The 26319-nt window shown below is 41.7% G+C and overlaps 3 protein-coding genes across 11 annotated transcripts in view; 1 reads left to right on the plus strand and 2 right to left on the minus strand.

Moving 5' to 3' along the window:
* Positions 1-2294: 2294 nt before the first annotated feature.
* On the plus strand, positions 2295-5671 carry rsl24d1 (ribosomal L24 domain containing 1). The gene is made up of 6 exons (XM_072672214.1): positions 2295-2454; positions 3309-3422; positions 3538-3610; positions 3710-3773; positions 3886-3971; positions 5093-5671. The coding sequence occupies exons 1-6, from the start codon at positions 2374-2376 to the stop codon at positions 5158-5160; spliced, it is 486 nt and encodes a 161-aa protein (XP_072528315.1). The 5' UTR covers positions 2295-2373; the 3' UTR covers positions 5161-5671.
* A 65-nt stretch (positions 5672-5736) lies between these two features.
* Positions 5737-9449, minus strand: plex9.1 (PML-like exon 9.1). The gene is made up of 3 exons (XM_072672213.1): positions 9161-9449; positions 8683-8742; positions 5737-7272 (listed from the first exon to the last, which is right to left on the minus strand). Exons 1-3 carry the CDS (start codon positions 9228-9230, stop codon positions 6752-6754), a joined length of 651 nt encoding a protein of 216 aa, XP_072528314.1. The 5' UTR covers positions 9231-9449; the 3' UTR covers positions 5737-6751.
* Positions 9450-10532: 1083 nt separating this feature from the next.
* myo9ab (myosin IXAb) overlaps positions 10533-26319 on the minus strand; it is an 86193-nt gene continuing 70406 nt past the window's right edge. For 3 of the 9 annotated variants that reach the window (XM_072672219.1, XM_072672215.1, XM_072672222.1), the window contains 22 exons: positions 25243-25553; positions 24007-25125; positions 23717-23804; positions 22575-22796; positions 21496-21593; positions 21306-21412; positions 20942-21168; positions 20688-20804; positions 20375-20563; positions 20236-20283; positions 19923-20034; positions 19041-19102; positions 18617-18809; positions 18103-18231; positions 17910-18015; positions 16024-16155; positions 15816-15939; positions 15533-15586; positions 14830-14847; positions 14109-14302; positions 13810-13952; positions 10533-13019 (listed from right to left, as the gene is read on the minus strand). In XM_072672219.1, the coding sequence (XP_072528320.1) occupies positions 12613-13019; positions 13810-13952; positions 14109-14302; positions 14830-14847; positions 15533-15586; positions 15816-15939; positions 16024-16155; positions 17910-18015; positions 18103-18231; positions 18617-18809; positions 19041-19102; positions 19923-20034; positions 20236-20283; positions 20375-20563; positions 20688-20804; positions 20942-21168; positions 21306-21412; positions 21496-21593; positions 22575-22796; positions 23717-23804; positions 24007-25125; positions 25243-25553 (4200 nt within the window). In that variant the 3' untranslated portion in view covers positions 10533-12612. The remainder of the gene's footprint in view (positions 13020-13809; positions 13953-14108; positions 14303-14829; positions 14848-15532; positions 15587-15815; positions 15940-16023; positions 16156-17909; positions 18016-18102; positions 18232-18616; positions 18810-19040; positions 19103-19922; positions 20035-20235; positions 20284-20374; positions 20564-20687; positions 20805-20941; positions 21169-21305; positions 21413-21495; positions 21594-22574; positions 22797-23716; positions 23805-24006; positions 25126-25242; positions 25554-26319) is intronic. The other 6 variants (XM_072672217.1, XM_072672223.1, XM_072672216.1 and 3 more) reach the window with 5 other exon arrangements.

Consider the following 26319-nt stretch of genomic DNA (forward strand, 5'->3'; position numbering starts at 1 on the left):
CTGAAACTTAATGAGAGTGTCTTGTTGTCAGTTTTACGTCTTTATTTCTGCTGCCAGCCGAGGGTAACCCTAACCACACTTTTTCAAACTGTTCAGGAAATTATTATTTGGTTAAAATATCATTTTTTTATATCAACAGTCGTCATACATACACTTGAGAATTGCTCATCTGTACTTTTTCTGTTCCTTCTCACTTTTTACTGGAACCCAATAATGTTTTACACAGTTCTCACAGTTCTCTCCTCTGTGGCTCCTTTAAGTAGAGGTCTAGGAAGTGCTGCTGGGGATCTTCTTTGGCGACTGCTGTTACAGGTGTTTGGTGACCTTCATTACATGAGAAACAGGAGAACTGCATGTCTGAAAGCACTGGTGTAAATCACCACACAGTCTCAAACAGCATTAATATCTTTTCATTTCATTCAAACAAATTAGTGAAAGTGAAACATTGGCATACGCTTAGTCACCAGGCCTCTTCTCAGTTCCCTGTTCTTAAGCACTTCACTGACGGTCAGTTTCCAGGACCACTGTCAGCTTGACATCTTTAGTTGTTGGACTATTTTGAATTTGTTTGATTGACATGATGACTCAAAATGGTCTTTAGGGCAAGTAATACAGTAATACAGGCATAGGACATCCTATATTAGATCTATTGTCCTTATCAGAGACTCACTACAGAATGATCAGACCGCCTACTGCACAGCCTTACGTTGTTCAAAACACAGTGCAGCTTCATGAGAGAAAACGTTACCAACTTAAGGGAGATATAAACATGATTCTGCATAAGATGTAAAGATGTTTGAAGCTGTTTTTAGGTTTCAGAGAAACTGACTTGTCAGAACTGCTCACAGTGGGCATGAATGTAGGTCACTCTGGACACACGTGTCAGCCAAGTGCCATCAATGAACAAATATCTGAAGTGTCTCTAAAAGCTACTTCACACACAGTTTAACATCAAAAGGTTTCGAACACCCTGCCTCATGACTGAGACATTGTTATTTGATAGTGTTGAGAAGGTTTTTTTTTTTTTTGCCTAAAATGTATTTTTAAAGTACACTAAATGGACTAAAGTATTGGGACACCTGCTCCTTTATTGTTTCTTCCAAAATCAATGTTATTAGAAAAGAGTTTATCCTGCTTTTGTTGGAGTAACTGCCTTAACTGTTCAGGGAAGGGTTTCTACTAGATGTTGGAGGAATACTGCTGTGAGGATTTGCTTCATTATTTGATTATTATTCAGGAGGATGATACAGTACCCATTTGTGTGTTATACCATCATGTCATTATCAACAGAGTTCAGAAAGTAATAATCAAGGACAGTTAGTTCTCATTCATCTTCTCATATGCCTCATTCAGAGCGAACAGAAAACTGTACAGTAACATTTTCAGCTTGTTTGTCGTTTATAATGTAAAGTGTGATTCACAGAACATGCTCTTACAGTAGCTCCCCCTTCGTTTGTCCACGAAATCTGGTGTAGAGTTCAGTTATCAGGTTTTCCTCCATTTGGGGAGGTTAAACCGCGGTTCTTTTTCTTGTAACCTCTGTTTTAATGGTCTGTTATTTTGAGAATTATAATATTGGTGTGAGATCTGGTCGCCCGGATCCAGCAAATATGCTCAAAGGACCTACCACCCACCTCCCACCCACTATCTGTCTCTGCACGTCTCGATTTTGCGAATTGATTAAATACTGCCATCTAGTGGCGAAATCTTGCTATTGCGACGTTTTAAGCTGGACAGGAAGAAGCCAGACTCGTAAGTGAGCGGTCAGGATGTTGGATGATCACCACTGCACTTCATGACGATCTCACCCCTGAAGTATTACATGAAGCACCGCCATCATACCAGAGAACCCAGTTCTCCCACTGCTCCATACCCCTCTAGCCCACGCCTGGCATTAGACATGGTGCCAATAGGTTCCCGTTTATCTGCTCCAGAGAGTCCTCTTCTATTGACAGCGCTTCTCCATAGGCACTAGACAGGCTGTGTGTGTGCATTTCCACATCTGTGTCAGCACTGGGTACAGCTTAAAGTAGCAGAGTGCATTCATTAGAGGGCTGTCCACAAACATTTGGACAAATGCCATTGTACATTAATGGCAGAGGCATATAGTGCTACAGGCCCAAAGATTCCCCACTAGAGCCTCTTATTTAGGACGGTCATGCGAACAGCAGCAGGGCCCAGGTCAGCGCTGCGGCTCTGTGGAGCTCTGTGGAGCGGAGCTGCAGTTTGTACTCCGGCTCTGCAGGTGGCGGTAGGAGGCAGCAGAGCTGCTGCAGACTGATCTCAGCAAACGCGTGTGTGGTGTTTCTTTTCAGAGGCCACGCTGAGCCTCACACACACACGGACTAATAACAGAGGGGCCGAACTGAGACAATGCGCGTTGAAAAGTGTTTCTTTTGCTCCGGGCCTGTCTACCCCGGCCACGGGATGATGTTTGTCAGAAACGACTGCAAGGTAATCTGTCTGTGAGGGGTCTGGATCGGTGGAGTTATAGATAGCTAGTGTGGCGACTGCTGCGCCATCGACCGTGGATAGCTAGCTAATGCTAGCTATAGCTAGCTAATGCTAGCTAATGCTAGCTAACTAGCTTAGCGGCGTTAGACACGCTAGCCTAGTGGGCTAATGTTGTGCTAACAGGAGACTAGTTAACAGACGCGTTGAGACATGGTCTTTAGGTCGTGGTGGATTTAGTGTGGGCATGTACTGTCTCACACGGGGACATGTTTGCTGTCGGTTTAATTAGATACAGGACGCGCCGAAGACTAGCTAGTGCTAGCTAGCATGATGAGACCCACCCTGAAGAAGGAGATGTGTCCGATCGAGAGCCGCACAGCTCGGCTCAGTTCTGGATAAAAACAAATGCAGAATGTTGAGTAAAGTGTTTAAGTTTTAGTTAATGAACTAGTTTAACTATTAGTTTAACAGTTATTCTTCAGTTCTGCTCGACTGGACACGTACAGAGCCCCTGAGGTACCCAGCTAGAAAAACATTTAGACACAGCCTGTTTCCTCAGTTTAATACATAACTCAGAGAGATGATTTATTAAATTAAAGGAACCGATTCTTCTTAAGTCGAGGGAACGATCTACGTCTTAACGTGTTAATTTTTCCGTCCTGATACTGAAGGGGCTCCGTAGGGGCTCATGTCCAGCTGACACCCCTGAAACGCTTTAGCAAGGCCTCTGATCACACTGGAGGTTTCTGTTGCTGTGTATGACGTTCGTTGACGCAACGAGGATGATGATGATGATTAATCACAAAAATATAATTTCACTGTATGTAATGGTATTTGTTTTCCTCCTCACACAGATATTTCGATTTTGCAAATCAAAATGTCACAGGAACTTCAAGAAGAAGCGAAATCCAAGAAAGACCAGATGGACCAAAGCCTTTAGAAAATCTGCTGGCAAGGAATTGACAGTGGTAAGTGGCTTTAGGTGTTTATTTAATGACCCCATCAGCTAACCCAGTACAAACGCTGTCGTGCAATGGTTATTTTGAAGACGTCTCCTGATAGTATTTTTATCCCTCATCACAGGATAACTCGCTAGAGTTTGAAAAACGCAGAAATATGCCAGTCAAATACAACAGGGAGCTGTGGAGCAAGACAGGTACTTACCCCATAGTGCTGTAAAATACTGCTGCACAACGCTGGTGACATTGAATAAAGGAGAACTGTGGTGATGTTTACTTTTGTCTTCCTTTATTAGTGGAAGCCATGAGGAAGGTAGAGACCATCAAACAGAAACGAAGTGCCCGGTTTATCATGAACAGGTGAGACCCTGCTCAGCTTTCGAGTTTTAAAAATGTTATTATGCATATGTTCAGTGGGGGGCTTTTAGAAGTCAGTGTTTCAGGATTGGTTTGTTTTTCTTTTGCTGTAAAGACTGAAAAAGGGCAAAGAGTTGGAGAAGGCAGAAGCCATCAACGAAGTCAAGAAAAACATCCACCTCATCAAAGCACCACATGCGGGTAAGTGCTGTCTACTGGCCTTTCAAGTGTATACGCAGCGATCTGTTGAAAAGACATGCCTGTGGTCTCCTGAGCTATTTATGTCCAAAAAGGACTTATTATGCTGCTTATCTAAACTATTTCACCCCCGTTGCAAATTAGATGAACAAATGTATGAATTTTTAGCTGTTTGTAATAAACCAAACCGTCCCAGTATTATTTTGTCCCTTAATGGCAAGATTTTCTATGGGGTTAAGGTCAGGCAGCCACTCCAGAATCTTTCAGGGCTACTTCTGATAATAAGTATTCGAAGTATGGTTGGGATCATTGTCCTGCTGTTCAGTTTCCTCGCAGCATGACGTTTTCTTCTAGGATTTCCAGATACTTTATTGAATCCAGCTTGCAATCCGCACACTCGTCCTATACGTTTCTGTATTGGCTGTCTCTGCCACCTGACTTGAACCACAAAGAAAATCCTGCTATTATGGCACTGAATAATTCTGTGACTGCAGCCGTCATTAAAAAAATAAAAAGCATTTTTGTTGTATTTAGCTCTTGTTTTATTAAGCACTTCGTATTTTAAGTTGGTATTGAAAAAAGCGCATTATTGATTGACATTCGCATTTTACTATAGCCACTAGTTTGCTCTTTGGTTCATCTTGGTTACTTAGCTATTAATAAATTAATAAAGTAAGTGGTTAAGAATGTAAAATAAATACCTCAGGAAAAGAAGTGCCTGCATTTATTGTAAGTGCTCAGCAGAAATTCACTGTGGTTCATCTGACACACCCTGAGGAAGTCAGTGGTTCTTTACTCAAACTGTCGTCAGTGAAACCTCAGAAAACATAAGCGGTTATGAAGAAAATTGATTGTTCCACATTTGAGTTGCAGAGTTACATAGAGTGTAATGGCATTTCTTAGTCTATTATTTTAATGAACAGTTTGGAGGAAGATGCGGAAAAGGTATTTTACAAAGAGGCTTTATTACAAAGCTGGTGTAAAGGGCGTCTTTTTTTTTCTTTTTTTTTTTTTTTAGCTGTGCAGCTTAAATAATCTATAATATGAGAAATGTGTGACTTTTTGGATGTGGTTTGCAGAAACATCTCAGCCATGTATTATTCCCCACATGTCTTGTCATTCAGGAGCTGCCAAAAAGCTGGAGGAGAAGATGGTGCAGAAATTGGCCGAAGACGTGGAAATGGATGAGTAAATGTCGCTTCTTGGCCCTGATAAACCTTAATCTAATGGGACTCTTAAACAAACAAGTAGTTTTCAAGTTATTAAAAGCACCGACCTCCAGAGACCTGACTCCTCGACCTGTAGCTGTCGAGTACGCTCTGAAAACAGCACTACCAGCCGCTACAGTGCGTTGCTGTGGATATCCGTTGGAAAGGGTGTGATTTTTTGACCTGGATCCAACTTCATTGTTCAGATTGTGTTTAATAAAGCACTGCAAAAGTGGTCCACGCGGAACGCAGTCGATATTCTGATTTTACTTTCCCCCATTTTTGGCTTGATGACTTCATTAGGTCTCATTCACTGTTCTCCACATACATTGACTAAAGTCTCTTTTTTTTAACAGTGGAATTATCTCTATAAGAAAGTTTCCGCGCCTGACTTCTGTTGTATTAGTCTGTATGATAACTGCAGCTTATGTCAATAACAGTATAATGACATTACCAGTATGTAATAAAATACCATTGTGTGGTAAACCTGTTAAATGTGTCTCGAGTTTATGCTAACCCTGTAAATCTTACATAAATACTGACTACTAAAATGACACCATTGTTATAAATGCAAATGATCCGCATAAGCTTTTGAAGTACTTAATCATTCAGTGTATTTTAATACAGCAGTTCTTTACATCTTTTTACACTGAATCCCTTTCAAAAGCGTTTTGTGTGAAAGTCAGCACATCCTGTCAGTCGTTTGTGACTTTAGTTGTTTGTGACTTTAAATATGTGGACATTCGAGAGAAAGTGCTCAGTTCCTCAATGAGCAAAGAGTCACACCTGAATGTAATGTGAACTGGAAATAAAGCTTTCACATTAATTGTCACACAAGTTTTGCAACAAAAAAATGAAAGATGAGCATTACACACACACTTGTTGCTGTTGTATTTTTATCTAGATTCAATCGTGTCACACATCTGCAGTACAGTAGGTTATGGTGCATTGAGTAGAACCTGTTTGATTGCATAGCTGCATAAACGGGACTGAGAACTGCTGAAATACTTCATTAAAAGATGCTGAAAGCTTTGGATTCAATAGTACTAAATGATCAATATTAATACTAGTCTGTGATTTGTACGTCTTCACTTACAAACTACTTTACACCCCAGCTTTAATCAACTGTTTACAAGAGATGGTGTTGCCAAGTGTGTTATATGTACCTTTTTGCCAATTATAACGTAATTGTAAGAAGTATTTGTGGTATAGATCAGGACGAGTAGCTTTTCCTGATAGCTTGATTGAATGTTGAGTTAATAAGCAACATCAATATCAGTCTTTTACCAGCTGAAACAGCATACTTGCACAAGTAATTTAAGACTTCAAGTAATAGAGATATGTGTGACTCCATATCTGTTCTGGTTCCCAGATGAGTCCCAATAAACCTAGGCTTATTATTCAGTTCTTAATTATCAGGTGAATTATTCAGTAGCATCAATTAACACTAGCATTGTCTAATGTAAAAAACTAGGGTACAAAGGAATGTTGTTACAAGAATGAAGAAGCAAATCTGCTAGTGGTCTTGAAGTGTAAGGGGTTAAAATGACAAACCACCTCACTCCTGTGTTATCACTACCAGTTAAACCTGTGCCTATTGACCAGCTCTCTGTTTGGGTTCCACACTCTGTACAGATCCTGCAGTGTTCTTACGTCCTCAGCAGCATTGTGAGCTCCATAGGTCGTCTGAAGGAAATTCTGCACCAGGTAGGCCTGAGAGTATTTCGGCAGCACAAACATCTCTCTGCTCAGAAGCAGTGTGTCCAAAAAACCAGACACCACGTCCATAAACTCATCTAGCAGGTAGAACTCCTCCAGGATTCGCTGCAGAATCGGGCAGTCAAACCGTTTACTATTGTGACCCACCAGGAGAGGTCTGTTGAAGGTCTTCAAGAACGAGACGAACGATCTTAGAGCCTCCTTTAACGGGACGGTATCCACTGGCTGCTTATTCAGGAAAAGTTTTGGGCCTTTGGTGGTCAGGCCGGTAACTTTTGAGGCGCCTACAGTAATATTGCAGCGAGGGAGCATGTAGACGTTAAAAAGCCTGTCTCCACTGATGGCTGAGATTTGGATTATGTCACATCCATAGATGTCTGGAGAGAAACAAAGATATATGTAAGATATGACCCTCAGTGACACAGTCAACATACACATCACCCTGCATCCCTAATCAATACTGTAATCAATCACCACAGATAAGTCGTTTTTCCATCATCAGCTTCATCCCATCCATTCAAAAGGGAATCTACTGAAGTGCTCAGTGTTGCTGCCACATTACCCCACTCAGCACTGAATGCTGCACCAATCATCTACGATCAATGTGGTCACCACACTTACAGCTCTGTCATACAATACTCTGATCACATGACTGAGCTCCTATTTTAGGATGGGGTTTCTAACATGTCTCTGGTCTGGCATCAGTTACTGAATAATGTACATGTGAAATCTGGCCACATAGTGTTTTGAAGAAGTCCCCAGGTCCAAGTCATACTTCTAGGACTGTATTGCATACAGTTTGGGCAATGACACTTTTGATAAATCTGTTTCTGCACAACACTGTGATTGATTCTGGATCCTGATATGATTGAAATGAAGACTTTGAGCTGACTTTGAGAAAGTAATTGGACAAACTAACAAAAAACACAAAGCAAGTCTGGAACCCATGGACATCACCAAATGCTGAATATACTGCTGAATTAAGATGCTTTTCCAGGCCTTCAGTTGCTGCTGGTTTTGCTCGGGTCTTTCTGCCTACAATTTCCTCTTCAGTAAGTGAAAAGCTGATTAATAGAATGGAGGTCAGGCTATTTGTGTAAAAAAAGCCACCAGGGTAGAGGTGGGCAATTCAATGGTGTAAATTGTATTGCTATTGTAATAGAGGCTTTACTGAGTGTATTGTGGAGTGTATTGTGTCAGTACATAAACAACACTGACCAACTGTGTTTCACTACCAGTGGATTCTGTCTGTCAGGATACTGTGATACACACCATGTTTGATGCCAATGGTTCTAAAGTTTCACAATGCAATATTCTGCCGTATCACCCACCCTTACGCCAGGCTATGAACTGTGATTCTATACGTGTAGGATCTAAACAGATCTTCACAATCTGTGTGGTCATACTTTCAATTTAGGATTAAGTTCCACCTCTCCAGGAAGAGCCAACACAGGCTGTAAAAGAGCTGATGTGACCATGTTTTTCCCTCCATAAATATTATCACACCACTATCATAGTTCAAACTGAAGCACTGGACCTGTTACCTGGACCTCCACTTCACTGCTGGGCTTGACTCTAACACAGGGTCACTGCATTACGCTCTCTTACAGTTGATTAAAATCTGATTGCAAAGTAAAGTGACGGAAATCTAGAAATGAACCGGTTCTAGATCAGTTCTAGAGTGAGAACCAGCTAAAATGTTATGCGTGTGTGAAAATCCAGGTCCAGGTCATGTTTAAAGTCACTTCTAAAACTGCTGAAAGGGAACAGCCGTACAGTTTACTTACCCAGTCCCGTAGTCTCCAGGTCAAAAAACACCACTTCCTCTTGGCCATGTCCAGCAACACCTGTAAAAAGACACGGGCTTATTAGCACTGTCTCCATGTTCCTCAACCTGAGCAGAAGAGCCAGATGTGGAGATCGAGCTGAAGAGCCTGCAGTTTTATAGCTCCGCTCTGGAGGCAGAACAGAGTCCCCCCCCCCCCCCCCCCAACTCCAGTCCTGAACTCACCTGTGCGCTTTCACTTTGGCTCTCACCTGAGTGTAATCATAAAGAGAGGCCAGGGGCTTCACCTGCTGAGTGAGGGGTGGAGTTACTGAGCGATAAGGCTCTGGGCACAGTGGTGTCCTGCCTGCATGTTAATCTCCAGCCTGTGAGTAGATCACAGATAACCGGGCAGAAAAAGGAAGAGGGAGGAGAGCAGAGAGAAGAGCAGAGAGAAGAGCAGAGAGAAGAGCAAGAGAAGAGCAGAAAGAAGAGCCTACCCCGCGGCTGTGCAGTGAAGAGTCGCTGAAGCAGGGTCAGAGGAGACCACATCCACTGGAGGAAACACATTCTAGCAGCAGCTCCAGACACACCGATCAGCTAAAGGACACCGTGACTGCTCGCGCTGCACTTTCCTCTGCTGTCTGTGAGTTTCGTTTTCGGCTGAGAATCGCTCATGTGACTCATGCTCCTCAGGCAGATGACGCATCCAGGAGAAATGCAGCTGCTGCGCCCTGCCTGACAGCCGAGAGAGAGAGAGAGAGAGAGAGAGAGAGACGGACACAGCAGCTCTGATCCTACCCGAACAGCTGAGAGACTGACCCAGCAGCGGTCACGAGGACAACGACAGACAACACAAACAGCCGCGCTCCAGCTCTTTCTGCTGCAGGACACACCACACCACACCACACCACCTGCCTACAGGAGCCACTAACGCGGTCTGTAGAGTCTGTGTGAAGGTGGCACCGCCACTGGGACTATGAGCCCATTACATAAAGCAAGCAGGACGAGTCACAGCTTGCAGCTATTCTTCTTAACACCCAGTTTAATAACTGCCACTAAATGTTCCTAAATGTAGATGGAAAAATAAAGATGGTTCTTTAATTGATGGCATAGAAGAACCACCGTTGGTTCCATGAAGTACCATGTACTGTTTTTCTTTCACACTTTTTTAGACCCGCAGCTTCAGTTATTCCCCCTCCGAACCGCATTACTGTCAGAATTAACCTCAGTTTTTTATAGACCCCAAAGCAGAACCCTGTGGGGCTCCACAAAATATGATGAACAATAACGCATACCTTATAGCAGCTTCTGCATTAGGATTAATTACAGAGTAACAAATCTGAAACGAGGGGCAGCGAATAACACTGATGATCTCTTTTTACAATGCCACCTGTCAAGTGGTGGGATATATCAGGCAGCAAATAAAAAGAAACAGTCAGTTCTAGCCCTAGAATGGAAAACTATTTTCCTGGGCTTATCTGAATTATTATGAATTATGTTCGGTACATGGAAGTTACACACTGTGAACCTTAAACACTGCTGTGTTGCCTCTGTTACGGCATAACCAAAACAAACCAAAAGCTGTAAAACGGCCCCCAAAATTGACATACACCAAGCCCTCTAGCTAAAGCCCTGGTGACAGCTAAGGAAGTGATAAAACACAAATGTGGTGTTAAAACTGGACATTACTGGACTTTTTCATTGTGATGAACTTACTTTTATATCATATAGTCTTGTAAATAAAACATGCAGTCCATTTTAATCATCAGTGCTGTTCTCCCGCATTCAAAGTGATGTAAATCACAATAAATAATTGTAACTTAAAACACATAAAAATATTACAATGAAAAACACAAGAAATGCTCAAGATTTAAGAGTCAGTCAATGTACACATGACTGGTGTTCATTTTTTAATAAGAGGATGTTCATTATAATCTTTTTACATCCATAAACAGATCTGTAATTAAAGAAATATTACACATTTGCACCACAGGCATCTGTGCTCATGAGAGCACACAAATAATAATAATAATAACAGTTCAGAAAACAAACAATGCACAAGCTGGTTCCTTCAGACTGTATCTAATCTGTCAAAACACAAAATGAATCATTCAACATTTAGCATCACAAACAGGATAATATATCCTTTAAACAGTGTTTTTTGACCTACACTCTTCCTACATATGGTTTTTAATTCTACAGATGTCAAATAAAGAAGTGAAGAATAGAGTGAAGCATGCCTTCCAGTGATCAATACATTCACGTATGAGAGATATAACACATGATTCACATGGATGCCGATATCTTTTCGTTCTTGTTTTTGTGCTCTGATGTTGGAACAGGCAGAGTCACGTAAACAGACCCAGCCTTTAGATGAAGAACCACAGAAACACTGAATAACTGAGTAACTGCGTTTTGGTGAAAGGTTCTGTTCTGACCTGTCTACTCACTAAAAAGCTGCTTGAAAAGGAAGCAAAGGTTAGCAGGTTAGCATACCATGTTCAAGACACAGAAGAATGTAGCTGCATGTCGCTGGACATATTACACCATAGTGGACGTTTATAAGATATACCGACTGTCAAGATTATGTGAGTTAATTTGTTTAACAGCACAATATATGGAGTGGACAACATCATTTGTACTCTTTTCTGGGGGGGGGGGTGTAAACACTGTTATTAAACGCATTACAGTATATACGCTGAACTGACTGCCATAAAGTGTGTTTGTATATAAGTAAATGATTACTCTGTATAAATGAGGTTGTGGCATATATTTCCATTGAATGCGTGTTAGATTACTGGGAAATAACTGCTCTTTTTTAAAGAGGACTTTGAGTGAAATTCTGCAGTACAGAAACAAGCAATGATTGCAGATGGCCTGAATGAAAATGGCTCATGGAACAAAAAGGAATATATATTTATGTATTTATTTTTAAAAAATAGCGCAATAGGCACAGCGCACTAAAACAATATATTAGAAACAGTATTTAAAACAATCACATAAGATAGTCCATTTAAGATGGAACAAATATTTCAAGTTCTGATTTGGTCACTCAGACACCAATGTACGGCAATATTTATAAAAAAAAAAGAGCCAAATGAAGAAGGCATGATGTCAACCAGACATTAAAATGTAAATATGGCTATGAATGGAAATAGCTACATCATGGCTGTTCTGCATGTGTGTCATACCTTTCTGTTGCCTGTCCCTTTTGTCCTCTACATATTTTATTCTCTAAAAATGTCTCAAACTGAAAAACCAAACTTTGCAAACACGCTCACAAGACACAACACTGATGCAAAGACACATAAAAAACATACATACCATTGTAGTTAGCAAAAAATTCCAGACAAATAAACGCTTTTCACATGAACCATCCAGCAGCACTGCATTTTTTATATACACTGTTTGTTTTCCCTCATAATACAATATTATTTTACATATTTAGCACATTAGCGATGCCTGAAACACTGACATCTCAGTACTGTGAAGAAAAAAAAAGTGGTAGCAAAGCACTGTGCAGTCTGTTGAAGTCGAGTGACTTCTAATTGGCTCAGTTTTGTAAACATGAGTATGGACAGCTAAAAGTTAAGCAGTGAGAAGAGGACCAATCCAGCAGGTCCTCTCTACAGCAGGGTGGATCATGTAGATCACGTTGGGGTTTGCTTTGGCAGGCTTACCTCCAGCATACCTCATGTTCTTTCTGATCACTCTGTCCTGCTCTTCTTCTACTATTCAAACTTTTATCCTTCCTTAAGAGTCAGTCCGACAGCTGCTGTCTAAAGGCCTCAGGCTTTCTCAACCTGTCTTACATCTTCATCCAGTCCTCTTCCTCCACATGTGCCTCTCTCTTTTCTGCTCTGATAAGACTAATTTGACCGAAGAGAGGCGTTGACCGTAACAAGGCTTAGAATACCAGCTTCAGCCTGTAGGTTGTGCCTTCTCTTTTTTACACCATAAACTCATTACTACCATACAGCACAAGAGGTTGCACTGACCCAAATTCAGTATCTCTCCGTCGGCCCCCTCCCTCCCCGGACTCACGGGGCTTGGGAGGGCAGCTTCGGTTCCCTCTGCTCCTCGGCCGTGTCTTCTCTGAGCTGGAAGCGCATCGAGTGGTCAGCACAGGCCTCTCAGATGACTCTTGCTCAGGGACTAGGGGGTGGTCGCCCCCTGAGGGCGAGGAGAAGAGAGGGCCAGAGGAAGAAGAGCGGAAGCGGTAGTGAGGAGTGGATGAGGTGGAGGAGAGAGAGGCCACAGCAGAGTCGACTGAGTCCAGAGACTCAGGCTGCCGGCGTAAAGCACGTCTGCTTTTGGAATCCGACTTCCTAGAGCGCATGGTGGAACAGTTTTTCTCTGCAAAGAAGATAGAGAGTTTCGTGAAGAAGATTTTGTCCAGCCTAATTACTCTGCTTCCTCCTAAAAGCTATTCATAAAATGTTAAAACAATATACAATATGATTTTTGCAATCTCCAAATCTCTTTCATAAATGCATAACTAGAAGAAGTCTTGAAATATGATGAGATACATATATGTTTTGTTGCTATGGCAATGGTCCTTTCTCTAAATCATTGAGAGTTTTTGCAGCTTTTTCTAAATACGAGCAAAAATCACAATGTAATGAATACGTACCCCCCCTGTCATTATTCAGCAACAAGCATACACAAGCTAACATCATTATGCCAGCCTTTTCAAAAGGCTGAAAATACACAATAACACCGAAAAAACAGTTCACCCTGAGTCACCTAAAACACTGTGTTTGTGGGGTTTGGGAAACATGTGGACGAAGCCTAAGAAAACTCCACTGTTAATAAAAAGAATATTTAGTGATTTAGTGAGTGCTTTTTCACAAAAAACAGCTTCAGAACAAGACAGTACCACCCCATGTAGTTTGATTTCACTGCCATCTAGTGTCCAGTGCATGTACATGTACAAGGAGGCATCTTTGATCCTGGAGGGTATTTCACCGAGTAGGAGTTCTCATTAAGCTGGATAACCTAAGCCTGAATCGAAAACTCAAATACAAATCTCGCTATTTTTTTTTCCTTAAACATGGTCAATTTTGGACTTAACTTAACTGATTAACTGAAACGTTCCAATTTGTAAAATAGTGGTTATAGTTTGTCATGGTTGTATGCGTTTTACCCCAAGCCTCGGACGTTGCTCCATCCTGCTCTGCCATTAAGTTCTCTGAACTGTCTGCAGTTCCTATGGAAGCTTCAGACTCCAGCATCTCATCATCAGATGCACGTGGCTCTAGTGCCAACATTTCATATGTCAGCTCCTCCCTACAAACATCACAGACAGAGACATATTACAAACAAGTACAATACAAGCAAAAATTGTGTAATATAGGATGTTTACACCGATGGGCAAAATCTGACTATTGACAGCAGACACAATGGGAAATATGGTAAAAGTGAGGGACACAGAAAGATACTAACTTCTCTTTCTGTAGGCTTTCTATTTGCTGAGTCAGCACTTTCTCCTCTTGCTGCATTGCTGCCTGTTGCTGATCACTTAGGCTGGACTCCACCCCCTCATCATCTGGACCCTCAGCTTCAGTGACTACAGGTGACCGTGGACTCATGGGTGGAGAAGGGGTGTGGTGACTGCCTCGACATAAACGCCCTTTACCCTGTCAGACAAAGACAGAAGAAAAACTCAAAGTCATTATATGTACCTACAAACAGGAAGAAAGCGATATGAATGCTAAATGTCTCCTGTGGGGGAAAATGCACACAAAGAACAGACTCCATCAATCAGAATGACACTTACCATTGTAGAATTTACAACATGGAATTGGAAATGGAATAACACAGGACAGACAGTGGGCTTGGGCGATAGTGAGACTACATTGTCGACTGCTTTGACCAACTATAATCTTTTCGTAAGAGTATGAAAAAAAATACAACAGTTCAGTAGTTACTAATAGCCATTAATTACACAGGTTTTGAAGTTCACGCCTAGCCACATAATTAGTCAGTTGCTTTTAACAGCGTCTATTGATCCATCAACTACCTGTTGACTGATAAAAAATACAATCTCGCCCAATCCTACTTTAGTTCACTGATGAGGATTATATTTGAGACAAACACGTACTCAGACTGACCTGCAGAGGGAATAACACTGATCAAAAACAAACCTACACACACAGAGCTTTACCTTTTTAACTGTGCTTGGCTGCACATTATTGAGGCGAGAAGCAAAAGCAAGAAAAGAAATAAGAAAACAAACAAAATAATTAGTACGACGATTAGGGCTGCATGCAAACTAGTCCTACTGGGAGCACTACAAAGCTGGATTCAATATTTAGTAAGCTGAGTGGCTCAACTTTAGGTCAGAAGCTGGATTTTAGACTGCTTTCTTTTGCTAGAAAGTCAAAACAAGAGCACTGTGTTTGACTAAATTAAAAATCAATAATTCTTTATTTCTGATGTTGGCCTTCATCAGAATGACTGGCACCAGTTTTTGCTTTGCAATGTGTTACATTTACATTCAGTGGTAGCTGTCTTTGTAATGCTTTCTTATGTATCCATGCCCTTCGGGATACCATAAACTGAATACATATTTAAACCTGCCGACTCATGAATCCAGCTTTGTATTTAACCTCACTACAGCAAGACAAGTTACGGGACAAGGACAGCTTGCTCTGCAGCATTACGCCTGATGGACAAAAGACAGTCATTAGACCAGATATCACTTCATTTTACAACAGTTAATCCACTCTTTTAAACCTTCCCATCTTCTACAGACCAGACAGGTGACGAGACGAGGAATGACTGACAGGATTGGCAACAATGCTGCACTGACGTTGACTACAACGACTACACAGGGTCTAGATATCGCAGTGTTCTTGCATACATACCGGGGTGGCAGTTCGGGTCATGCTCATAAACCTAACAGCAATTAGTACTGGTTTCTGGGGGAAGGTGAGGAAAGGGGTGGGAGAGGGGAAAGAAGGGTTAGTGTGGTGGATCCTTCTTTACACGTGTGGAAAGTGTGAAGATATGTGGAGTATTCAGTAAGATATCCATAACCTCCATAATCTGATTGTTGCACAATTCTGGATATGCGATATAACAACAGATGATTGGAGCAGATTCTTAGATCGACACTCTTACTCTAAGATTTTCAATTAATGTTCTTACCATAGACCTCCTGATGTGTGTGAGGCGGTTCTTGGCCTTGCTCTCTGCAAACTCCAGAGTGCTAATGTCCTTTAGTCTGGCTTTGTACTTATTCATCTGCTGACAAATGATCATCTCCACACAGCTAAAAATCAAATCAACATGTTAAACTGCATGTTCAACACAGAACAAACATACAAACACAGACATATGGTTATGGCTATCTTACGCCGTAGTCTTGCTAATGTCCTGCACGCTCTGCAGAGGGTCTATGCTGTCAGGACATCGCAAGATGCAGGGTGCAAACACAATGGCCAAAGCATTAGCAGACATCCGGTTAGTCTCCTCCTGTAGAGAGATCCTGAAAAATACACAAATACAACAAGCCATGAAATTATTTATGTCATAGTTACAGTGGGGAAAAAAGTATTTAGTCAGTCACCAATTGTGCAAGTTCTCCCACTTAAAAAAATGAGAGGCCTGTAATTGACATCACAGTTAGACCTCAACTATGAGAGACAAAATGAGAAAAAAAATCTGAAAATCACATTTGATTTGAATCACGTCTGATTTTTAAAGAATTTATTTGCAAATAATGGTGAAAAATAAGTATTTGGTCGCCTGCAAACAAGCAAGATTTCTGGCTGTCACAGACCTGTAACTTCTTCTTTAAGAGGCTTCTCTGTCCTGTCTGTTCTCATTACCTGTATTAATGACACCTGTTTGAACTCGTTAACAGTATAAAAGACACCTGCCCACAACCTCAAACAGTCGCACTCCAAACTCCACTATGGTGAAGACCAAAGAGCTGTCGAAGGACACCAGAAACAAAATTGTAGACCTGTAGGCAAGCAGCTTGGTGTGAAGAAATCTACTGTGGGAGCAATAATCAGAAAATGGAAGACCTACAAGACCACTGCTAATCTCCCTCGATCAGGGGCTCCATGCAAGATCTCAGCCTGTGGGGTCAAAATGATCAGAAGAACGGTAAGCAAAAATCCCAGAACCACACGGGGGGACCTAGTGAATGACCTGCAGAAAGCTGGGACCAACGTTACAAAGGCTACCGTCAGTAACACACTACGCTGCCAGGGACTCAGATCTTGCAGTGCCAGATGTGTTCCCCTGCTTAAGCCAGTACATATCCGGGCACGTCTGAAGTTTGATAGAGAGCATTTGGATGTTCCGGAAGAGTATTGGGAGAATGTCTTATGGTCAGATGAAACCAAAGTAGAACTGTTTGGTACAAACACAACACGTGTTTGGAGGAGAGTGAATGCTGAGTTACATCCAAAGAACACCATACCAACTGTGAAGCATGGGGTTGGCAACATCATGCTTTTGGGCTGTTTCTCTGCAAAGGGACTAGGACGACTGGTCCGTGTACATGAAAGAATAAATGTGGCCATGTATTGTGAGATTTTGAGTGCAAACCTCCTTCAGCAAGGGCATTGAAGATGAAACGTGGCTGGGTCTTTCAGCATGACAATGATCCCAAGCACATTGCCAGGGCAACAAAGGAGTGGCTTTGTAAGAAGCATTTCAAGGTCCTGGAGTGGCCTAGCCAGTCTCCAGATCTCAACCCCATAGAAAACCTTTGGAGGGAGTTGAAAGTCTGTGTTGCCCGCCGACAGCCCCAAAACACCACTGCTCTAGAGGAGATCTGCATGGAGGAATGGGCCAACATACCAGCAAAGGTGTGTGCCAATCTTGTGAAGACTTACAGACAATGTTTGACCTCTGTCATTGCCAACAAAGGATATATAACAAAGTATTGAGATGAACGTTTGTTATTGACCAAATACTTATTTTCCACCATTATGTGCAAATAAATTCTTTAAAAATCAGACAATGTGATTTTCTGATTTTTTTTTCTCATTTTGTCTCTCATAGTATGATGCCAGTTACAGGCCTCTCTCATCTTTTTAAGTAGGAGAACTTGCACAATTGGTGACTAAATACTTTTTTTCCCCCACTGTATGTTCTCCTGTCCTACCTAATCACCATCATTGCTTCTGTCATGAAATAAAAGACCTACACTAAAAGAACACTACCAGTAAAAAAAAACAACAACATATCCTTACTATCTTTGTAATGAGGATTTCTCTGTCTTACCGGACCAGGTGGAAGATGAGTCTCTCCAGGGTGCAGAGGTGAGTCCTGCTGAGCTGATCAATTACTGTGTACACACTTCTCACCACTTCTTTCTTGTCCTGCAAACCTGCACCAATCACAGAGGTATAAATATACAGGAAATATGATTTTGTGTGACATGGTTCTACGTTACAGAGAAACACAGTTACTGTACCTGTTGCCCTGAGGAACTCATCATAAAGTTCAAAAGTCATGAGAGGGTTGGGCAGGTCCCGCAGCCACTGCTTCAACACACTGGCAATAACATGGATGTTATAGTCATCCAGATTTACGGTGTTCGCATCTGAAATACAAGACAGGATAGCAGGATAACTACAAGGTACGTTTCTTTGGTGAATATTTTATATTCTGCATATATGCATTCCACTCAATTGCCATGCTGACATGGTGAAACTAGCTAGCTTGCCATGCTGAGTGTGAAACTAGACAGAGATAGAGCTAACCAAAAACTTTTGTTATTTTGACATTACAACATATCACTTATACATGAATTAGGGCTACACTAGAATGTACAAACTCTAAAATTAACACTCAACATTACATCAGCGTTTGATTTCCAAAGTATCACTTTTCAGAAAAGACAAAAAGCATCAAACTGCATTCCATGTTACTGTCTTTCTGTGACATGGAAATACGTTTTGGCGTTATGCAAAACATGTATGGCTTACCTGTATCCAACCCCATTTTTAGCTCTTTAATTTTATTGGTGGATCCAGATTTCCTGTAGATGCCCTCTGTGTAGAGACCATGCATCTCTATGTAGTTGATCAGCTTCTCCACCACCAGAGGTACAGCTCTCTCATCACTGGTTAACCGAGACAGCTCCACACCAAACTGCCTTGAAGACTGTTCTGGGTCAAACTGCGGGTCCATACACACATAAAGCAACAATTTATATCAGTTTATTACTTGTGTGAAAAACATCTTTATATATTTCACAAGAATACATATATTAACATATTAATATATTAACAATACACTGATCATTAAAGACAATTAAGTAGCAACTAATCCAACAAATTCTACAGTGCAGTTCTCCACACACTGCACTCACAGTACTTACATACTCGCACTGCTGCACAATATTCGTACCTTTTTGCTACATTTAGTGGTCATCCTCAAACAGCATTTCCTGTGACATGCATAGCGACACACTAGGATAGAAAACAAAGCAACAACATTGAAAACTGAACTGAGAACAAAGAGAGATAGAAGGAGAGAGACTGAAAAAGTACAGAAACTGAGTAGGGAAAAAACACTAGAAAGCAGACACATATGAAGCTCCTTACCAGGAGAGAGACATTAAAAAAGCTTTTTAGTGTTTTTTTTTTACTTTTACTTTGCCATTCTAGAAAATATAGAATAAGTTAAAATAAGTACAACAGAGGCTTAATTCTTAAAGGTTTATTAAGGTCACTAACAACCCTCTTAATAAATTCATTGTGTCTTCGCAAAACACTGAGATGAAGCGCAAAGGAATGGTGGCACATCAGCTGTTCCAGTTTGCAGACAGCCAAAAAGGATTGAGGAAGAAATGCATATTACACCAATCAGCCATAACACCACCTAACATTGCCTAATATTGTTTAGGCACCCCCCATGCCACCAAAACAGTTCTCACCTGTTGATGATCTGCATGATCTGCCCTTCTGTGCGGTTTATGAACATTACTGCATGTTTATTTGTTACTGATATAGGGTGGCAGCTAATTTGACTGTTCGAATCATTCCTAGTTCCTGACTAAATCTGCTGCTCGTGCACTGTGTTTCCATGTTATAATGAGTGTGTTCTAACTGAACTCCTGATCTGAGTCTTCTAAGATGCATTCCACTCCACAGGATCCTCCATAACCAATGAGGCTCCTCTGATAAAAACCAAAGTTATTTCCAGCTACTGGAATGCCATATGAATCCTGCCGTGCCAGCAAGAGACCTATGGCTGAATCTAATCCAATATAATAAAGGATAAACTCACATTTGCAGACGCATGCCCTGTCCATCATCCAAATGAGAGAAGAACAGTACTCGCAGTATGTGGGGATGCTGTATTGAGTAGATTTGAAAATGTGGCCCATGTGTTCCTCCACCTGCAGGGGGCAGTAAACATTCAGGAACACTAGAGAAAACCAGATAAATACTGTACACTGTGTTCAGCTTCCAGTCTATGATCATTTGCTTAGAATGGCTTAAATTAAGCTGGTTGAAAAGCATTGTTAAAGCTGATTAAGCTGACCTAAAAACACTGTTAGAGATAATCTATGAGCAGAGCAGCAACTGAAAAAACTCACAATATCTGTCTCCTTTTTCCTCCTCTTTTTGCGTTCTGGTTTAGGAGCCTAAAATAAAAAAAGTATTGAACAAACAGAAACAGAGATAATGACAAGACAGAAGATATTGAAGGATAAGCACATAGGCTACAAAGTTTACCTTGCCGATGGTGTTATCCATTGGCTTGTACTCGGTCATAAACTCATCCAGGAAGACTTTGAAGGTGTTGACCCACACCTTAACAGGCGACTCAGACCAGTCTCTCTGTTCCAGTCGCATGCTCTTCTCCAGAATGTGCTCAAAAAGTGCATACAGGTCCTTATACCTGATACTCCTACCATCATCCATCTGATATACAAGAGTAAACAAGAGGAGTCAGAGGCAGAAAGACTGCACCAAATCTATTTCAGAACAGATTTCTGAAAGCCTGATTTGGTTGAGAGCAGACTGTGGATAACAGTGAGAGGCTCACCGCTAGAGCAGTGGAGTAGGAGTTGAAGATATTGAGGCGGAACTCTTTAAGAGCCTTCTTAAAGACCACATCCACAGGAGTGTCCTTCTTACTGTCCTCTGTCTCTAGATCATTTATCTGTCAAAACAAAAATGTATATCACAGTGACTAAGGGAAACAAGTGTGTCACTGCACTTTTGTCTATAAAATGATGAAATGATAACACTATACTAAATAGAATTTACAATGCAATGCTTGGAGAAACTAGAAGCTACCTTTTTCATGAGGAAGTCGTTCATACTGCGGTAGTCTGCTGTGCAAGTGAGGATAACGAGAGAATCATTCTGCCATGGTGTAGGTTCTTGGGCCACGCTGCTGATCTTCACACTGCGCCTCCTCCTCATTGTCATCATCATCATCCTAACTTCTGGCTCCCGGTTCTCCTTACAGTCTCGACCACGGTCCCGTGCTCCACTTCGTTCGGGACTGCCAGGGGGGGAGTCTGTGAGGAGAAAGCAATATATAGCAACAGGAAACATGCAGAAATTGTGGGAGTGTGACTGAAACAGAGGGACACAAAGAGGCTGTGCAAAGCACAGTAAAAAAACTGCTGCATCTAAAGTTTTTCTCTGTTCTTACCATTGCCTGCCTTTGTCAGATCGCCATCTGCAGAGCGTCCCCTGGTGGACATCTTCTTATCACTGTGCTTTCCCTTTCCCCAAAAACGCATCTTACCCCTGACCCTGCTGAGATTAAACAAAAAGGTCTATGACTATCTATGGAGAAGACATGTAAATCTGAAAAAGGAGAGGAAGAAACAGTCTCTGACCTGTCTGTGTGTGATGAGGATTTCCTCAATGAGTCCACCTTTCCCAGATCTCCTGAAGACATGGTCTTCTGAAGACGCTTCTGTTCTTTCTGAGAAGGCTATTAAATGGCGAGAAGGGGAGAAACAAAGGGCAAGAGACTCAAGAAGTAGAACATGATATCATAAAAAAATATATTACAACTGTCCACACATAACTGTTGCCACAACTGCTGCCAAACACAATTAAAACGGACATACAGTGCATCTAATTAACATGTTGGAATGAGTGGGGGAGGGGTAGTTTGTAAAAGAAATGAGTGAGGGCAAGAGAGGAAAGTAATTCTGGCTTTTAGAAGTGGCAAATTAAGGTCCAGTAAGTAAACCCCAGGATCTTGTTCAAAAGCCCGGTCTTGCTAGTTCAAATGAAGCAGCAAAGCTTTCCAGGCAGCTGGGAAAGACTTATTTTCTGTACCCAAATTTGCCACCTTTCCTGAATTTGAAGGAGAATTAATAAAAACACCATGCATGTTATCACCTTCTGAAATATCTATCTACTCGGAGCACTGAAAAGGAGAATAGAGAGGTTAGGTTTTCTATCTAAAGAGTCCTTTCTTCTTCCAAAAAATGCCAGAAGTGTATAATCACTGGAAGAAGCTTGGTGTTAAAAAAGTCAGCTGTAGGTTAGCCATATCTCTATGTTAATAGATCAGAAACACCCCCTATAGAGCAAGTAACCAGAGCAGGGGGAACAACCTGGAGGAGGCTACAAGAGGGCAAAACCAACATTCTCCAAAAAACACAGCCAACCAACATGTGGCCAAATTTAGAATGATCTCCCCTGGAAGATCATTTTTCACAAGAACTGGATTCTAATAATAACACGATTCCACCATGTAGATGTTTCATTTGGCCAGCCAAGTTTGTTTTATTAACCTTATCGGCATGTGTTAGAGAATGCTGAGTCAATGGCTAAGACCCCTTTTGCATTAACCACAAATCCAGGCGTAGCACCCATTTGTTAGAGCCAGCGCCTGGAGGAGGTGCACTGGGTGAGGAATGGTTAGGAGGGAGATTGGGGTCACCACTGTGGCTGAGTTTACCATCTCGGAGTCGCTGTGGAAGGCCTGGTCTGCAGTGGGAGAGCCTGGGGGCTCTGGAAGGGGTAGTGTGTGTGAGAGAACTGTACTCGTACTCGTAGGCCTGTACTCGTAATCATCATCATCCTCGTCATCAGAATCAGCCTCAGTGCTACAGGCGCGGGTCAGGAAGTCGGAGCGAGTCCGAGCCATGCGGGCTTTCTTTGGGCGGCCACCTCTGGCCACCTGATCATTTAAAGTGATTCACCACATTAAATCCCAACCAAAACATTAGAAGATAAAGCTGCAGCCATTTAAAGCCTCTTAAAAATGTCCTCTTTCACAATGTAGGGTGCAGCGGGACACAAACTAAAGCAGGGTAAACACATATTCAAGCTTATTAACAAGCTCATATTCTCATTAAAACATAATAAAGTTTGACAATATTCAGATAGATATTTATAAAGATTCGCCAATTTTTGTATTATAAAAGTAACTTTTTATTATAAACGTTTTTAGACTACTTTGAGGAATGGACAACACACAGTGAGACATGGTCAGGGTAAACTGCAGCCTCCACATGGTTCTAACACAGTGTACAACTAAGGTTCCCCAGAGAAACAATAGGTGAAGTTCATAACATTTATTGGTCATTTTACCACAGTTTTAGTGGTTGTCACAACTTCAATTAATCTCAGTTGCAGTTGCAATTGCCTTATAGCGAAGAGAGTAGATTGCTTGTATAACAATGATCAATCTTGCTTTAGATTTAAAATTATTTACTAAAAACCAAGTGCTAGTTTGTGTCCCACTCTCCCCTAGTTGTAGTGTAGGTTGGACAGTAGAATTTGCTTTGATTATATTCTCATTCAGACAAAAAAGCATTATTCGGTGTATTCCCAGAACAGTCTTCTCCTTCAGGCCACTTCTTTGAGCCAGCCGTTGCATCCATGAGCTATATATATAACAACACTCAAAATCTCACACACTGTAGAATAAGCAGCTCGCATTTACACACAGAAATCATGATTTTTCACTTTTAACATTTCCAAAGACTCCCAGCTTGAAAAAGATGTGATAATCAAATCTTGTGTAGGAAAGGGGTCATAATCATGCAAATTCTACTAAGAGTAGGAAATAATATGTATAAAAATGATAGTCCTCACCTCTCTGCTCTTTAGTGATCTGAATCCTGATGTTCTTTCCCTTTGCAAGGCCAAAGAGCGCTCCTGATTGGCCAAGTCTTTATCAGACCTAAGGGGGCAAACAACAGACATTTGTAAGTAACTAAAAAATATATCACTGATGAATGATGCAGGATCTAAAATCCTGAATCTGACAAGCAAAAAAAAATGCTAGTACCTACAGCTTTTTCAAAAAGGTTATTACTGGAGTTTTATGTGATATTCAATAGTGTCATGTTTACAGACAAGTGAGTACATTCGTTCTCACTCACTTGGAGAAGGTCAGCCTGCTGCGTTTGGGAGAGAAGGCCAGGTTAGTGGCTTTTTCCTTCATGCTGATACTGATACTATGCGTGACTGCCTTCTTCTGAGCTTGCATTACATCCATGCCCTCCTCCTTTCTGGACTCTGAGGGGGCCTCCTGTGTTGCACTTCCTGACGGTAGGGTGGCTGTACCAGATGAGAGCCCAAGATTGAGCTGCAGATCCAGTGGAGCCTGAGATGGCTGGATGGTTGGCTGATTTAAGGGAGTCTGTCCAAAACTAATGTCTGAGTAAATGCTTTCCTGCTGGTCTAAGTTTGGCCTGCACTCTGCCTCTTGCTCTAGTTTCTCCAGGGCTTCCAAGCTGCTCGGGTCAATAGGACTCTCTTTCTGCATGCTGATTAGGACCACCATAGACTCCTTTCGGTCTCGAACAGCTTTGGACCGAGATGGTGTCTGTGGCTCGGGACTGACAGGACTACTACCCTCATCTGATATGTAGAACAAAGCCTTTGAGGTCCTCTGGCCTGGTTGAACTGGACTGGATGGTTCTAGCCTCTTGATAGGAGTTGTCTCTGATTCAGACACAATTTTCAGGTCACTCTTATTGTCCTCTATTGGAATGGACTGATCGACAAGAGATAGGTCAGGATGATGGTGGTCAGGTTTCTCCAGCTTTGCATCATCCACAATAAGGAGCTCAAAGCTGCCATGGCTGTCTAGGGAGCTCTGAGGAGAGGAATGGATGGGACCAGTCTTCAAGGGCTCTGTGTTTGTCGTGGAGGCCACTGGTTGGTCAGAGAGAGGAACATTATTTGACCGTACCTTTAGCAGCTCCAGACTAAATGTAGCTTGTTCCAGCTCTCGTTTTCTTCTGCTCTCACGCTTGGCCCGGCTCTTGAGAGTGCTGTCATCCAGATTTTTGGAATGTTCTGATGGCAGACTCTCAGTAAACTCCATTATCTGCTCTTCCTGAGATGTCTCTAAGCTTTGCTGTGAAGCTTCTAAGTGTAGGTCAGTTATCTGGGCAGAAGTACAGCTCTGGAAGTTGGGTACATTTTCTGATGCAGTATTCTGTTCTTCATTGTCATTGTTAGTGGTCTCCTGTTCTTCCCTCAAGCGCCTACACCTAAAGTAAGTAAGGATAAGTTTCAATATTTCAAAAATGACATAACTAACAGTTCAAGGAACCCATTTCAACAACCCAAACAACCAATTCCACAATCTAATTCCATAAGTCTGTTACCTCTGGCGAGCCTGGTGTCCCCTACAGGCAGCCTGCAGCATTATAATGGCTCTGCACAGCTGCAGATATCTCTGCCTCTGTCTGTGTGCTCTCCATGATGCCTGGATAAGGCTTGCAGCTCTCTGTCTTCGCTGCACACACCGCCTCCAGCCTCTTTGGAGCAGCAGGACTGCATCTCTCTGTAGGAGATACAGTTTTCTCTCCCTGTAGCCTCGCCAAGCTGCCTGCAGGCACACAGCTGCACCATACTGGAGCTCAGAGACATCAGCTCTCTTTCTACTGTGGCACAGCATACACTTACGCCACCAATGCTGTGCAAAGAAGGAGACAGAGAGAGTGTGATAGATAGGGTAGGTAGAAGAGGATCATATTTGTATCTGGGTGTGTTTATAAACAAAACTAATTTCCAACAGTAAGATAATTCCTGCTGTTTTGTCTCTGTGTACAGGGACATTTAATTATAATGAGACAATAAACATGAGGTGGAAGTGCAGAATGTCACATGTATAGTGGGTTTACATTTATAGAAACTACTGCTCTTTTTATATGTAGTGCTTATAGTCAATGTGTTGGAATACTTAAACAAAACAACAAAACAATGTACTGTCCAGATGTGCAATGAATATGTATGTGAGTGTAGGTGTGTACGTGTGTGCTTGTTTTTTTTCTTTACATGCTTCTGAATGTATTAATACTAAGCGTGTGAAAACTCTTTGTTTTATGAAGACAGGTCAGAACATATATGACAGCTCAACTAAAAATAAGTAAAAATAAGTAAACTCAAAATAATAAAATAATACACTGGAGACTTAACAAAACGCTCTCAGATCAAAACAGATCTCCGCACTGCTGAGATTTAGAGCCTAAATTGCTTCTGGCGGTACAACACGGAAAGGCTCAGAAGAACAGAAGAGAAATAGGCTCCATCTCTTTCTGTCTGACTGAATCAAACAAACCAATCATAGTACATTAATATCAATGTAAAACATCTTTGAGGTCCATTGCACATTTAAGTCACTATTTCTCAGAGAACCATTTCAACAACCATTTCAGGAGTCAAATCTCAGCACACACAGG

This window comes from Salminus brasiliensis, chromosome 2, assembly GCF_030463535.1.
Source record: "Salminus brasiliensis chromosome 2, fSalBra1.hap2, whole genome shotgun sequence".
In the NCBI taxonomy this organism is placed as follows: Eukaryota; Metazoa; Chordata; class Actinopteri; order Characiformes; family Bryconidae; genus Salminus; species Salminus brasiliensis.